At 42.2% G+C, this 16,672-nt stretch overlaps 1 protein-coding gene across 1 annotated transcript in view; it reads left to right on the forward strand.

Moving 5' to 3' along the window:
* The window catches only part of P2RX6 (purinergic receptor P2X 6), a 54,241-nt gene that overhangs the window by 14,986 nt on the left and 22,583 nt on the right, over positions 1-16,672 (forward strand). The window contains 1 exon segment of the mRNA XM_073558343.1: positions 3,651-3,760. Coding sequence (XP_073414444.1) covers positions 3,651-3,760 — 110 coding nt within the window.

The raw sequence follows: 16,672 nt of genomic DNA on the forward strand, positions 1-16,672 counted from the left end.
CAGCAGCTCTCACGGGGCGAGCGCCGCTGATCGCAGCCAGGTGTCAGCTGATTATCACAGCTGACACCCGGCACTATGTGCCAGGAGCAGTCACGGACTACTCCCGGTACATTAACCCCTGGCACACTGCGATCAAACATGATCGCAGTGTTCCGGGGGCATAGGGATGAATTGCGCCGGGAGGGGGCTCCCTGCGTGCTTCCCTGAGACCCTCAGAACAACGCGATGTGCTCGTGTTGTTCCATGGGCCTCCTCCCTGCAGGCCCCTGGATCCAAGATGGACATGGGGACCTTCCGGGTCCTGCAGGGAGGTGGCGCTGAGAAGCCGCCTGCACTGCTTTTCAGGTCGCTGATCTGACACAGTGCACTGCAAAATGTCAGATCAGCGATCTGGCACTATATAGTAATGGCCCCCCCCTGGGACAATGTAATAAAGTAAAAAAAAAAAACGTGTAAAAATAATTTTAAAAAATTCCTAAATTAGTAAATAAATAAAAAATATTCCCTAATAAATTCTTTTTTTGTAAATAAAAAAACAAAACAATAAAAGTACACATTGCGTCCGTAAAGACCCGCCCTATAAAACTGTCCTACTAGTTAACCACTTTAGTGAACCCCTTAAAAAAGGCAAAAAAACAATGCTTTATCATCATACCGCCGAACAAAAAGTGCAATAAGATGAGATAAAAAAGAAGGATATAAATAAACATGGTACCGCTAAAAAAGTCATCTTGTCCAGCAAAAAATGAGCCACCATACAGGGTCCTCAGCAAAAAAAAAATTTAAAAGTTATAGCTCTCAGAATAAAGCGATGCAAAAATAATTATTTTTTATATAAAATTGTTTTAATTGTATAAAAGCGCCAAAAGATAAAAAATGATAGAAATGAGGTATCACTGTAATCGCACTAACCCGAAGAATAAAACTGCTTTATCAATTTTACCACACGGGGAACGGTGTAAACCCCCCCCCCCCCCCGAAAAAAAGAAACTTATGAATTGCTGGTTTGTGTTCATTCTGCGTCCTGAAAATCGTAATAAAAAGCGATCAAAAAATGTCATGTGCCCGAAAATGGAAACAATAAAAATGTCAACTCGTCCCGCATAAAAGACCTCACATGACTCTTTGGGTCCAAATATGAAAAAATTATAGCTCTCAAAATGTGGTGATGCAAAAACCCACCATAAATAGTAAATCAAACCCTCCTTTATCACCCCCTTAGTTAGGGAAAAATAATAAAATTAAAAAAATGTAATTTTTGTAGAAAAAAATATGATTTTTTTTTTTTATTTTTATGGCTCTACGTTATAAACTTCTGTGAAGCACTTGGGGGTTCAAAGTGCTCACCACACAACTAGATAAGTTCCTTGGGGGGTCTAGTTTCCAAAATGGGGTCACTTGTGGGGGTGTTTCCATTGTTTAGGCACATCAGGGGCTCTCCAAACGCGACATGACACCCACAGACCATTCCATCAGTCTGCATTCCAAAACGTCACTACCGAGCCCTGACGTGTGCCCATACAGTAGTTTACTGCAACATATTGGGTATCAGCGTACTCAGGACAAATTGCACAACAACTTTTGGGGTCCATTTTCTCCTGTTACCCTTGGGAAAATAAAAAAAATGGGGACTAAAAGATCATGTTTGTGGTAAAAATATGATTTTTTTATTTTCACGTCTGGGCATTATAAATTTCTGTGAAGCACTTGGGGGTTCAAAGTGCTCACCACAAATCTATATAAGTTCCTTGGGGGGTCTAGTTTCCAAAATGGGGTCAATTATAGGGGGTTTCCACTGTTCAGGTACATAAGGGGCTCTCCAAACACGACATGGTATCCGGTCTCAATTCCAGCCACTTTTGCATTGAAAAAGTCAAACGGTGCTCCTTCCCTTCTGAGCTCTGCCATGCGCCCAAACATTGGTTTACCCCCCCATATGGGGTATCAGCATACTCAAGACAAATTGCACAATAACTTTTGCGGTCTGGTTTCCCTTGGGAAAATAAAAATTTGGGGTGAAAAAATCACTTTTGTGGAAAAAATATGATTTTTTAATTTTCACGTCTGGGCGTTATAAACTTCTGTTAAGCACTTGGGGGTTCAAAGTGCTCACCACACATCTAGATAAGTTCCTTGGGGAGTATAGTTTCCAAAATGGGGTCACTTGTGGGGGGTTTCCACTGTTTAGGCACTTCAGGGGTTCTCCAAATGCGACATGGTGTCCGATCTCAATTCCAGCCAATTTTGCATTAAAAAAGTCAGACGGCGCTCCTTCCCTACCGAGCTCTGCCATGCGCCGAAACAGTGGTTCCCCTCCACATATCAGGTATCCAGCGTACTCAGGACAAATTGCACAATAACTTTTGCAGTCCAATTTCTCCTGTTACCCTTGGTAAAATACAAAATTGGACATGAAGTAATTTTTTTGTGAAAAAAAAATGTTCATTTTTTTAAAATATTCAAAAAATTCCTGTGAAGCACCTGAAGGGTTAATAAACTTCTTGAATGTGATTTTGTGCACCTCGAGGGGTGCGGTTTTTAGAATGGTGTCACTTTCGGGTATTTTCTATCATATAGACCCCTGAAAGTGACTTCAAATGTGATGTGGTCCCTAAAAAAAAAATGGTGTTGTAAAAATGAGAAATCGCTGGTCAACTTGCAACATTTTTTTTGTAATTTTTGAAAATATTTCACATCACAATTTATATAAAAAAATAAAAAGTCTTGCATCTTTCACTTTGGCCTGAAATCTTATATTAAACTCACAACTGCCGTTGTGTATAGACGACTTGTCAGCAAAACAGTAGCATCACAGGCAGCATTACAATTAAAATTAGTCCCACATAGCATACAGTAGGATCCACCATTCATAATAGGTGAATATCACAGCTCATTTCTTCTCCTTCAATTCACAGTGACATTTGTCCTGTTGAGAGCATGCTCAACAAATGCTTCAATACAATTTAATAGGGGTTGAGTCAGTATTTTACTACAGACTTATGACTCCTCCCATTGTATGCACTGGGCACTGTGGGGATTCGCCGATTTCTGAGCTGGGACTAGAGTTTATGTATGCGTTATACATACTCCCGGCTAGAGCCCGTCCAGTGGGAGCGATTTCGCTCTATGCTGTGCCTCGACTGGCAATGCGCCTGTCCAGTGGGCGTGGCTGACTAGAGGGTGTGGCTGTAGCAGGGATTATGTATAATGCATATTTACCCTCCGGTCCCTGCTCAGAAACCGGCCAATCCCTGCAGCGCATTGTCCGTGCATTGAGGGGATTCATAAGTCTCACACAGAATGACTGCAGACTTATCTATTTGGACTGGATAACCCCTTTAAGAATGAGAGTAAAAGGAAATTTGCAAGAGTTTTTTTAATATAGTGATATGAAACTATACAAATGTGTTAGAAAATATATTTGACATAAAAATCAAACAATAGATAGTATACTGATGCCACAATCCCTTTAAGTTGCAGATGCATCTGCTTTCTAATAGGGGTATCTTAATCACAAAATATCCCACTGTCTATATAGTACAGTGGAGTTTTATTCAAGCTGGCTGAAAACTGACAATATTTCATTGTTTTGAAGAAGCAATATTCCTAATGCAAATCCATATGCATATGACAATGGTAATGTATTTCAGGGTGGCGTTGTTGGAATTGACATTATGTGGATCTGTGACTTGGACAAGTCAGAAAGCGATTGTAAGCCACAATACTCATTTAGACTGCAAGACAGGAAAAACAACTTTCGGTAAGATTTCTTGTATTGCAAGGCTTTATTTAGAAGACTTAAAACTGCTTTAAAGAGGATCTTTCAACAAATTTTTCCCATTGACTTAGACACACCAGGTATTAGTGGCTGCAGAGCTGAATATTTTTTCTTCTTCTAATTTTACCTCTCTGCTGTTGAGATATTAGCAATCAAATATTTGGCATCTAATGAGCTAAATTTAAGTCCAAATGTTTGGATACTAGATAGTTTTCACTGGGGGCGTGTACTTCACCTACAGTATGATGCTGACCAATCATAAGCAGGCAGCAGTATAGAAGTGCGGAAGGACTTGTGATCAGGCCCGGATTGGCAACTTACCCAACCGGGCATTTTCTTGCTGGGCCGCTATTTATCATCCAGTTATGGGCCGCTGGCTGGCGGCGCCCGCTCCTCTGGCAGCTTGCCAGATAATGCGGCGGTCACCGTCCTCTTTTTTCCTGCTGCCAGCCCATTAAATTTGCTGGCATGGCGGCAGACAGAGGCACCCTAGGGGTTAAGAACGTGCCGCGACGTGACACTGGCCTATCGTCGGCGTCGCCGCGTTCACCGACCCAGGCCAGGAAGCAGGAATCTATCTAGAGGAGGCTGGGCAGTGGGAGCTGCTGTGCGCGAATCGACTCCTACCCCCGCGCGCCGGGCTCAGGGCAGGCTGAAGTTCAGGACAGGCCAAGTAAGTTCATTCAAAGCGGTGTGGGCCTTGGCCGGGGGTGAGTTAAAAGAGGCTGGAGGGGGGTGCACTGATGTGATGGATGTATATATATATATATATATATATATATATATATATATATATATATACACACAGGGAGGATAGTGGATGTATATTCCAGGGCAGGACTGGGGGGGCTGCCATCTGCCTGCACTGATGTGGATGTATATACAGGGACTGGGGGGCCACCATCTGCCTGCACTGATGTGGATGTATATACAGGGCAGGACTGGGGGCCGCCATCTGCCTACACTGATGTGAATGTATATACAGGGCAGGACTGGGGGCCGCCATCTGCCTACACTGATGTGGATGTATATACAGGGACCGGGGGGCTGCCATCTGCCTACGCTGATGTGGATGTATATACAGGGCAGGACTGGGGGGCCATCTGCCTGCACTGATGTAGATGTATATACAGGGCAAGACTGGGGGGGCACCGTCTGCCTGCGCTGATGTGATGTGTATATACAAGGGCTGGGGGGGCCGCTATCTGCCTGCTCTGATGTGATGTATATACAGGGTCTGGGGGGGCCGCCATCTGCCTGCGCTCATGTGATGTGTATATACAGGGACTGGGGGGGTCGCCATCTGCCTGCGCTGATGTGATGTATATACAGGGGCTGGGGGGGCCGCCATCTGCTTGCACTGATGATGATGATGTATATACAGGGGCTGGGGGGCTGCCATCTGCCTGCACTGATGTGATGTATACACAGGGGTTGGGGGGGCCGCCATCTGCCTGCGCTGAAGATGATGTATATACAAGAGCTGGGTGGGCCGCCGTCTGCCTGGTCTGATGAGATGACTGACGTGATGTATATACAAGGGCTGGGGGGTCCTACCTGGGATGATGATGTATATACAGGTGCTGTGGGGCTGGCGTGGTGATGTATATACAGGTGCTACGGGGCTGGTGTGGTGATGTATATACAGGTGCTGCCGTGCTTTCGATACTTGCGGCACTTGTGATTCTTACCTCTTCCCGCTCCTCCGCTGCGGCGTCTTCTGACTGTGCTGTTTCATCTGCCTAAACAGTCACATTGCAGAGAGCCGGAAGACACCGACGTTGAGTGGTCCGGAGCAGAGAAGCGGCCAGTGAGGAGAGTTCAGGATTTCAGTTTTTTTTTTTAATGTTTTGAGCAATATATGAGGCCCATCATACAGTGGAGCATCATATGGGGCCTATCATACACTGGAGCATTATATGGAGACTCAAATGGGGCCCATTATATATGGAGCATTATATGGGGCCCATTCTGTTTGGAGCAATATAAAGGGCCCATCATATTCTGTATGGAGCATTATATGGGGGCTATTATGTATGGAACAAAGTATGGGGCTCATTATATTGTATGGAGTATTTTGTGGGGCATATTATCCTGTTTGGAGCATTATATTGGGCTCATTATACTGCATGGAGCAATATATGAGGATCATTATTCTGTATGGAGCATTATATGGTGCTCATTAAACTGTATGGAGCATTATATGGGGCTCATTATTCTGTATTTAGCATTATAAGGGGGTCACTACAGTGTATAGAGCAATATATAGGGCTCATTATTCTGTGTGGAGCATTATATGGGGCTCATTATTCTGTATGGAGCATTATATGGGGATCATTTTTCTGAATGGAGCAATATATGGGGCTCTTTATTTTGTATGGAGCAGTATACGGGGCTCATTATTCTGTATGGAGCACTATGTGGTACTCATAATACTGTATGGAGCATTATATGGGGCTCCCTTTTCTGAATGGAGCAATATATGGGGCTCATTATTCTGAATGGAGCAATATATGGGGCTCATTATTCTGAATGGAGCAATATATGAGGCTCATTATTCTGTATGGAGCATTATATGGGGCTCACTACAGTGTATGGAGCAATATATAGGGCTCATTATTCTGCCCCCGAGGAAGCTGGGAGCGAAACGTGCATGTCGGGGTGGAGGGATTTTTCTCCCAGGGGACTTCTATTAACGCTGCCAGGATTCAGGTAATGGCCTCAGTAGCTTTAATGCTAACTAGTTTACATAGGTATACCATGGATGTTATTATATAACTTTGGTTTATCTGAGCCGATGAGCTTGTGCTGTGTAGTCATTATACTCTGCATGTTTGAGTAAACAGCAGACATTTATAGTATAGCTTTCCAGGAGCATACATTAATTGATTGCTTATTAGCTATGAGGTTCTATACCATGCAGCAGAAAAATACATATAATGGGAGTTGCAGGTCCCTCTCTTTTTGCACTGATCTTGGAAACTTGTATGTCTTTTAATGTTTTGATATTTGTATTAATAAAAGTAATTATATTTTACCATTTGAAATGCTCTGGTGTTGATCTGTACTCCAATTGGAGGTGATCTTGGATTTTTGTACTTAATTTGTGGTGAGCATTACTATTGATAATTTGGCTAGGGTAGTAGTCATTATTCTGTATGGAGCATTATATGGGGCTCATTTTTCTGAATGGAGCATTATATGGGGCTCATTCTGTATGGAGCATTATATGGGGTTCATTATTCTGTATGGTGCAATATATGGGGCTCATTATTCTGTATGGAGCATTATATGGGGCTCATTATTCTGTATGGAGCAATATATGGGGCTCATTATTCTGTATGGAGCATTATATGGGGCTCATTTTTTTGAATGGAGCACTATATGGGGATCATTACAGTGTATGGAGCAATATATGGGTGCTTATAATTCTGAATGGAGCAATATATGGGGCTTATTATTCTGTATGGAGCATTATATGTGGCCCATTATTCTGTATGGAGCACTATATGGTACCCATAATGCTGTATGAAGCAATGTATGGGGCTCAGTATACTATATGGAGCACTATGCAGTACCCATAATACTGTATGGAGCATTATATGGGGCTCCCTTTTCTGAATGGAGCATTATATGGGGCTCATTATTCTGTATGGAGCATCATTGTATGGGGCTCATTACAGTGTATGGAGCAATACATGGGGCTCATTATTCTGAATGGAGCAATATATGGGGCTCATTATTCTGTATGGAGCATTATATGGGGCTCATTCTGTATGGAGCATTATACGGGGCTCATTATTCTATATGGAGCATTATATGGGGCTCATTATTCTGTATGGAGCATTATATGGGGCTCATTATTCTGTATGGAGCATTATATGGGGCTCATTACAGTGTATGGAGCAATATATGGGGGCTCATTATTCTGAATGGAGCATTATATGGGGCTCATTTTTCTGAATGGAGCATTATATGGGGCTCATTCTGTATGGAGCATTATACGGTGCTCATTATTCTGTATGGAGCATTATATGGGGCTCATTATTCTGTATGGAGCATTATATGGGGCTCATTTTTCTGAATGGAGCAATATATGGGGCTCATTATTCTGTATGGAGCATTATACTGGGCTCATTATTCTGTATGGAGCAATGTTATGAATGAGTCACCGGAGGAGGAAAAAACAAAAACACAAGCTAAGTCCAGAAAACCGGAGAGGTTTGTAGCTAGCGGATTGCAGACCCCTGATCCTATTCACCACAACTAACAGTAGCCGTGGGGGGTTCCTACGGTGCCCTAGACCCCTCGTCACAGCCGGAGAGCTACATAAGCCTAAAGAAAGAAAGGGGAAATCTAAAGTGCCCCAGAGCAGACCCCAAAGCAATAGACAGCCCCCAACATGTATTGTCATTGAAAAACAGATGAAAACACAAACGCAGACAGAAAGACAGGCTGAGCAAATGATGGGGCCCAACTAAGTAGATAGGAAAGGACAGTAAAGATGCTGGCTGCAATCACGCAAAAAACCCTGCCAAAAATAATGTCCAACACGACTGATAGAAAAGGCCCTGAAGTCACTAGACTTCAAAATCTCTATATCAACACTCAGGTATATTCTGAAGACAGAGCAAAGAGATCAACTGATCAGAGACAAAAATGGAGTCCAGCCCCTCCCAACCAGGGCAGGCTGAACACAAACACTAAGTAAACAGACAAAATCTTATGGAAAAATAGCTGAGCAAAAACTTAGCTTTTAGTAGACTGGAACTAAACTGGATGCCAGAGCTCAGAGCAGAAAGGATCACCAGCAACCCAGGAGGGCGTCGGCTGCCTTATATCCACTCAGATATTCCGGATGTCCAATCACACTCCACCTGTTCAGATTACAGGTTCTTCCCATCCAGATCAATTTCACTACCTCCTTTCACCAGCAGAGGGAGTTCATCAGACATCAGAGGTGAAGGAGAAAATGAACTCATAACAGAGCAATATATTGGGCTCATTATTCTGTATGGAGCATTATATGGGGCTCATTGCAGTTTATGGAGCAATATATAGGGCTCATTATTGTGAATGGAGCAATATATGGGGCTCCTTATTCTGAGTGGAGCATTATGTGGTGCCCATAATACTGTAAGGAGGACTATGTGGTGCCCATAATACTGTATGGAGCAATATATGGAGCTCATTATACTGTTCGGAGCAATATATGGAGCTCATTATACTGTATGGAGCAATATATGGGGCTCATTATTCTGCATGGAGCAAAATATGGAGCTCATTATTCTGTATGGAGCATTACGTGGGGCTCATTATTCTGTATGGAGCATTATATGGGGCTCATTATGCTGTATGGAGCATTATATGGGGCTCATTACAGTGTATGGAGCAATATATGGGGGCTCATTATTCTGAATGGAGCATTATATGGGGATCATTTTTCTGAATGGAGCATTATATGGGGTTCATTTTTCTGTATGGAGCATTATACATGGCTCGTTATTCTGTATGGAGCATTATATGGGGTCATTATAGTGTATGGAGCAATATATGGGGGCTCATTATTCTGAATGGAGAATTATATGGGGCTCATTTTTCTGAATGGAGCATTATATGGGACTCATTTTTCTGTATGGAGCATTATACGGGGCTCATTATTCTGTATGGAGCAATATATGGGGCTTGTTATTCTCTATGGAGCATTATATGGGGCTCATTTCAGTTTATGGAGCAATATATGGGGCTCATTATTCTGTATGGAGCATTATATGGGGCTCATTATTCTGTATGAAGCATTATATGGGGCTCATTATTTTGTATGGAGCATTATATGGGGCTCATTATTCTGTATGGAGCATTATATGGGGCTCATTTGTCTGAATGGAGCTATATATGGGGCTCATTATTCTGTATGGAGCATTATATGGGGCTCATTATGCTGTATGGAGCATTATATGGGGCTCATTACAGTGTATGGAGCAATATATGGGGGCTCATTATTCTGAATGGAGCATTATATGGGGCTCATTTTTCTGAATGGAGCATTATATGGGGCTCATTTTTCTGTATGGAGCATTATACAGGGCTCATTATTCTGTATGGAGCATTATATGGGGGTCATTACAGTGTATGGAGCAATATATGGGGGCTCATTATTCTGAATGGAGAATTATATGGGGCTCATTTTTCTGAATGGAGCATTATATGGGACTCATTTTTCTGTATGGAGCATTATACGGGGCTCATTATTCTGTATGGAGCAATATATGGGGCTCGTTATTCTGTATGGAGCATTATATGGGGCTCATTTCAGTTTATGGAGCAATATATGGGGCTCATTATTCTGTATGGAGCATTATATGGGGCTCATTATTCTGTATGAAGCATTATATGGGGCTCATTATTTTGTATGGAGCATTATATGGGGCTCATTATTCTGTATGGAGCATTATATGGGGCTCATTTTTCTGAATGGAGCTATATATGGGGCTCATTATTCTGTATGGAGCATTATACGGGGCTCATTATTCTGTATGGAGCAATATATGGGCTCATTATTCTGTATGGAGCATTATATGGGGCTCATTGCAGTTTATGGAGCAATATATGGGGATCATTATTCTGAATGGAGCAATATATGGGGCTCATTATTCTGAGTGGAGCATGATGTGGTGGCCATAATACTGTATGGAGCAATATATAGGGCTCATTATTCTGGATGGAGCATTATGTGGTGCCCACAAAACTGTATGGAGGACTATGTGGTGCCCATAATACTGTATGGAGGACTATGTGGTGCCCATAATACTGTATGGAGCAATATATGGAGCTCATTATACTGTATGGAGCAATATATGGAGCTCATTATACTGTATGGAGCAATATATGAAGCTCATTATACTGTATAGAGCAAAATTTAGGGCTCATTATACTTTATAGAGCAATATACAGTTGTGGCCAAAAGTATTGACACCCCTGCAATTCTGTCTGATAATATTCAGTTTCTTCCTGAAAATGATTGCAAACACAAATTCTTTGGTATTATTATCTTCATTTAATTTGTCTTAAATGAAAAAACACAAAAGAGAATGAAGCAAAAAGCAAAACATTGATCATTTCACACAAAACTCCAAAAATGGGCCAGACAAAAGTATTGGCACCGTCAGCCTAATACTTGGTTGCACAACCTTTCGCCAAAATAACTGCGACCAACCGCTTCCGGTAACCATCAATGAGTTTCTTACAATGATCTGCTGGAATTTTAGACCATTCTTCTTTGGCAAACTGCTCCAGGTCCCTGATATTAGAAGGGTGCCTTCTCCAAACTGCCATTTTTAGATCTCTCCACAGGTGTTCTATGGGATTCAGGTCTGGACTCATTGCTGGCCACCTTAGAAGTCTCCAGTGCTTTCTCTCAAACCATTTTCTAGTGCTTTTTGAAGTGTGTTTTGGGTCATTGTCCTGCTGGAAGACCCATGACCTCTGAGGGAGACCCAGCTTTCTCACACTGGGCCCTACATTATGCTGAAAAATTTGTTGGTAGTCTTCAGACTTCATAATGCCATGCACACGGTCAAGCAGTCCAGTGCCAGAGGCAGCAAAGCAACCCCAAAACATCAGGGAACCTCCGCCATGTTTGACTGTAGGGACCGTGTTTTTTTCTTTGAATGCCTCTTTTTTTCTCCTGTAAACTCTATATTGATGCCATTGCCCAAAAAGCTCTACTTTTGTCTCATCTGACCAGAGAACATTCTTCCAAAATGTTTTAGGCTTTTTCAGGTAAGTTTTGGCAAACTCCAGCCTGGCTTTTTTATGTCTCGGGGTAAGAAGTGGGGTCTTCCTGGGTCTCCTACCATACAGTCCCTTTTCATTCAGACGCCGATGGATAGTACGGGTTGACACTATTGTACCCTCAGACTGCAGGGCAGCTTGAACTTGTTTGGATGTTAGTCGAGGTTCTTTATCCAACATCCACACAATCTTGCGTTGAAATCTCTTGTCAATTTTTCTTTTCCATCCACATCTAGGGACGTTAGCCACAGTGCCATGGGCTTTAAACTTCTTGATGACACTGCACACGGTAGACACAGGAACATTCAGGTCTTTGGAGATGGACTTGTAGCCTTGAGATTGCTCATGCTTCCTCACAATTTGGTTTCTCAAGTCCTCAGACAGCTATCTGCAGACCGGATATAACTTCAAGAGAAATGTGCTGTCTTCCAGGTGCAAAAATTAAAGATGTGTCTGACAGGATGTCAGGACTCTTCAGACCTACAGATGACTACCCATTTCTGCTACTACATGTGGGGACAAATGACACCACAAGAAATGACCTGGAAACCATCTGCAGAGACTTTGAAGACTTAGGCAAGAAAGTGAAAGAACTGGGAGCGCAGGTGGTCTTCTCTTCCATCCTCCCAGTGGATGGCCATGGAACAAGGAGGTGGAATAAGATTCTGCAGGTGAACAACTGGCTACGTCGATGGTGCCGTCAGCAACGATTTGGATTTCTGGATCACGGAGTGAATTACTTATACGATGGACTACTTGCTAGAGATGGGGTGCACCTTACGAAGACTGGAAAGCATGTATTTGGAAGTCGCCTTGCTACACTTGTAAGGAGAGCTTTAAACTAGAACAACATGGGAAGGGAAGCAAAAGACCAGAAAAAGCCATACACCTGACAAATGCTATTGAGAACTCTGCTATTAGAAGTGGAAAGGAAGAACAAAGACAAAAGAATCTAATTAATAAAAATATTGGAGAAAGAGATACCTATCACAAACTAAAATGTTTCTATACTAATGCACAAAGCATGGGCAACAAACAAGGAGAATTGGAACTACTAACACAGGAAAAGAAATATGATGTCATTGGAATCACTGAAACTTGGGACAATACACATGATTGGAATACAAGACTAGAAGGATACAACTTATTTGCAAGAAACAGACTTGATAAACGAGGAGGGGGTGTCGCATTGTATGTTAGAAACGCGTATATCTGCACAGAGATTGAAGCTTCAGAGACTGGGAGTTCTGTGGAAACTGTTTGGGTAAGAATACAAGAACAGAACAATGGAAAGGACACCATTGTAGGCATTTACTACAGGCCGCCTGTGCAAGCTGAAGATATGGATGAACTCTTTATGCATCAAATGGCCAAGTTCTCCAAAAAATATCACATAGTTGCCATGGGAGATTTCAACTATCCAGACATTTGTTGGGAATCTCTCTCAGGCAAAGCTAACAGGTCAAGGAAATTCTTATCCTCTCTTGCTGACAACTTTATCTTCCAAAAGGTAGGGGCGAAAACAAGGGGAACTGCTACCTTGGATCTAATCCTTATAAACAGGGAGGAAATGGTTGAGGAGGTAAAAGTGGCTGGGACCCTAGGAGGTAGCGACCATGCTATTTTAGAATTTTGGATAACTAGAGGCGGAAGACCAGTGAAGACTCAGACGTCAAGGTTAGATTTCAGAAAGGCAGATTTTAAGGGATTCAGAAAGAGAATTGGAGGGATCCAATGGCTGGATATCCTTAAAGACAAAAATGTCCAGGAAGGATGGGAAATCTTGAAAAATGAAATTCTCAAAGCACAGTTGTTAACAATTCCGAAAAGAGGGAAGAATAGGAAGCATTTAAGGAAACCAGGATGGATGAACACAGAACTTAAGCACATACTAAAAAGGAAGAAAAAAATGTTTATAAAATGGAAAGAGGGAGGCATATCTAAAGAAGAATATAATGCTGTCTGCAGAACCTGCAGGGCACAAATCAGATTATCTAAAGCTGAAAATGAATTGAGGCTTGCAAGAGATGTCAAAAGCAATAATAAAGGATTTTGGGGATATGTCAAAAGTAAAAGAAAAGTCAAAGATGCTATAGGATTTTTACAGGATGAAAATTATGAAATGGTAAGACAGGATGTTGCGAAGGCCGAACTTTTAAATTCCTATTTTGCATCTGTTTTCTCTCAGAAAGGAAATGTAACATCAACTGTTATTCACTGTCCTATTAAGGGAATAGAAGAATCCAGGATATCTATAAACAGAAAGATAGTGAGGAAACACTTAGCTAACCTAAAAGAATTCAAGTCTCCAGGTCCAGATGAATTACACCCCAGAGTACTGAAGGAGATAGCAGAAGAAATTTTTGAACCCCTCTCCATAATCTTTGAAAATTCTTGGAGAACAGGAGAAGTGCCAGAAGACTGGAGAAGAGCAAATGTTGTTCCTATCTTCAAAAAGGGGAAGAAGGTGGACCCAGGCAACTATAGGCCGGTGAGTCTGACTTCTATACCAGGAAAGATCTTTGAACAAATTATTAAACAACATGTATGTCAATACCTGGATAAGAATGAAGTGATTAAACAGAGTCAGCATGGGTTTGTAACTAATAAGTCATGTCAGACTAACTTAATTTCCTTCTATGATGGTATCACTGATTGGGTGGATCAAGGAAATGCTGTAGATATAGTATATCTTGACTTCAGCAAAGCATTTGACAAAGTCTCTCATACAATCCTTATTGAAAAAATGACTAAGTATGGAATGGACAAGGCAACTGTTAGGTGGATTCATAACTGGCTTAGTGATCGGACCCAAAGAGTGGTCGTAAATGGTAGCACATCCAGTTGAAAGAATGTCTCAATTGGGGTACCACAGGGCTCTGTCCTGGGCCCTGTATTGTTCAACATCTTTATCAACGATTTAGATGAAGGAATTGAGGGTAAACTGATTAAATTTGCTGATGACACAAAGCTAGGAGGGATAGCTAATACTAGAGAAGAGAGAGAGGATTCAAAAAGATTTAAATAAACTGGAGAAGTGGGCAGCAACTAACAGAATGGTTTTTAACAGGGAGAAATGCAAAGTACTACATCTGGGCAATAAAAATGAAAAAAGCATATACAGAATGGGAGGAATAGGGCTAAGTGACAGCACATGTGAAAAAGACTTGGGTATACTAATAGATCACAGACTGAATATGAGTCAACAGTGTGATGCAGCAGCAAAAACGGCAAATGCAATTCTAGGATGTATTAACAGAAGCATACAGTCTAGATCACGTGAAGTCATTATTTCCCTCTACTCCTCTTTGGTCAGACCTCATCTGGAATATTGTGTCCAGTTTTGGGCACCACATTTTAAAAAAGACATCAACAAACTGGAGCAAGTTCAGAAAAGAGCGACCAGTATGGTGACCGGTCTGCAAACCCTGTCTTATGAGGAAAGGTTGCAGGATTTGGGAATGTTTAGTTTGCAAAAGAGAAGACTGAGAGGAGACTTAATAGCTGTCTACAAATATCTAAAGGGCTGTCACATTGTAGAAGGATCAACTTTATTCTCATTTGCACAAGGAAAGACTAGAAGCAATGGGATGAAACTGAATGGGAGGAGACACAGATTAGATATTAGAAAAAACTTTTTGACAGAGTGATCAATGAGTGGAACAGGCTGCCACGAGAAGTGGTGAGTTCTCCTTCAATGGAAGTCTTCAAACAGAGGCTGGACAGACATCGGACTGGGATGATTTAGCGAATCCTGCTTTGAGCAGGGGGTTGGACTAGAGGGCCCAGGAGGTCCCTTCCAACTCTACGATTCTATGATTCTATGATTCTTTGGTCTTCTTCCTTTTCTCCATGCTCAATGTGGTAGACACAAGGACACAGGACAGAGGTTGAGTCAACTATAATCCATGTCAGCTGGCTGCAAGTGTGATTTAGTTATTGCCAACACCTGTTAGGTGCCACAGGTAAGTTACAGGTGCTGTTAATTACACAAATTAGAGAAGCATCACATGATTTTTCGAACAGTGCCAATACTTTTGTCCACCCTCTTTTTTATGTTTGGTGTGGAATTATATCCAATTTGGCTTTAGAACAATTCTTTTTGTGTTTTTTCATTTAAGACAAATTAAATCAAGATAATAATACCAAAGAATTTGTGTTTGCAATCATTTTCAGGAAGAAACTGAGTATTATCTGACAGAATTGAAGGGGTGTCAATACTTTTGGCCACAACTGTTTGGGGCATGTTATTCTGTATGGAGCGCTATGTGGTGCCCATAATAGTGTATGGAGGACAATACTGTCTGGTTTCTGACTTATTGTAGAATGTACAACATTCTCCTTTTAGGAGAGTGATGAGGGGATGTCAAAGTAAAGCAAAAATTCACTGATCGGGGTGAGGAGTGTTATAGTTTGTGGGTGTCACGTGGACCCGTCCTGTGTGACACGACCAGCAGGCCAGTAACTAGAACAACAGGACACGGCACGTGATACTGTCCTGTGTGACACGGCTTGCAGGCCGGTAACTAAAACAACAAGACAAAGGGTAGGGAAACAGTTACAACAGTGGGCCCTGCGATAGGGAAAGGGGACGTGGAGACCTCCTGCACTCCCCTGAGTCAGTGTCCCTAACGCTCCTAAAGTTCCCTATGCCGGTTCCGCACCGGGCGCCGATCAGGAACCTGTCGCTCTAGCACACCCTACACCTATCCCTTGCTAGGGAGCTGGGTGGTGCAGGCCCTGGCCCCACCGCTGTACTAATACATACTAAGGAAAAACACAAACAGGGAAACACCACTTAGCTTTACTCTGTTGCACTTGCTCCTGGCAACAGAGTCCACCACCAGCATGCAGCTCTCCTTCTGAATTGCTGCCACCAAGCTCTGTCAGATCAACAAGGAAATCCCCTATGACACCTTTCACACCAGGTCTCTAAGACAGTGCTGAAAGGACCGCTCTCTAGCTCCTTCCTCTACCAAGGGTGGTTGAAATGAACACTATCACCAACACTGATTGCAACACCTGTGACTCTTTTATAGCAGAGCCAGCAATCACACCTGCATTATAATCATGTGCACTTAAACTAAAGAAACTAGAGTG

The sequence above is a fragment of the Dendrobates tinctorius genome, unplaced genomic scaffold (genome assembly GCF_039654945.1).
Source record: "Dendrobates tinctorius isolate UK_male_01 unplaced genomic scaffold, ASM3965494v1 ptg000003l, whole genome shotgun sequence".
NCBI lineage: Eukaryota > Metazoa > Chordata > Amphibia > Anura > Dendrobatidae > Dendrobates > Dendrobates tinctorius.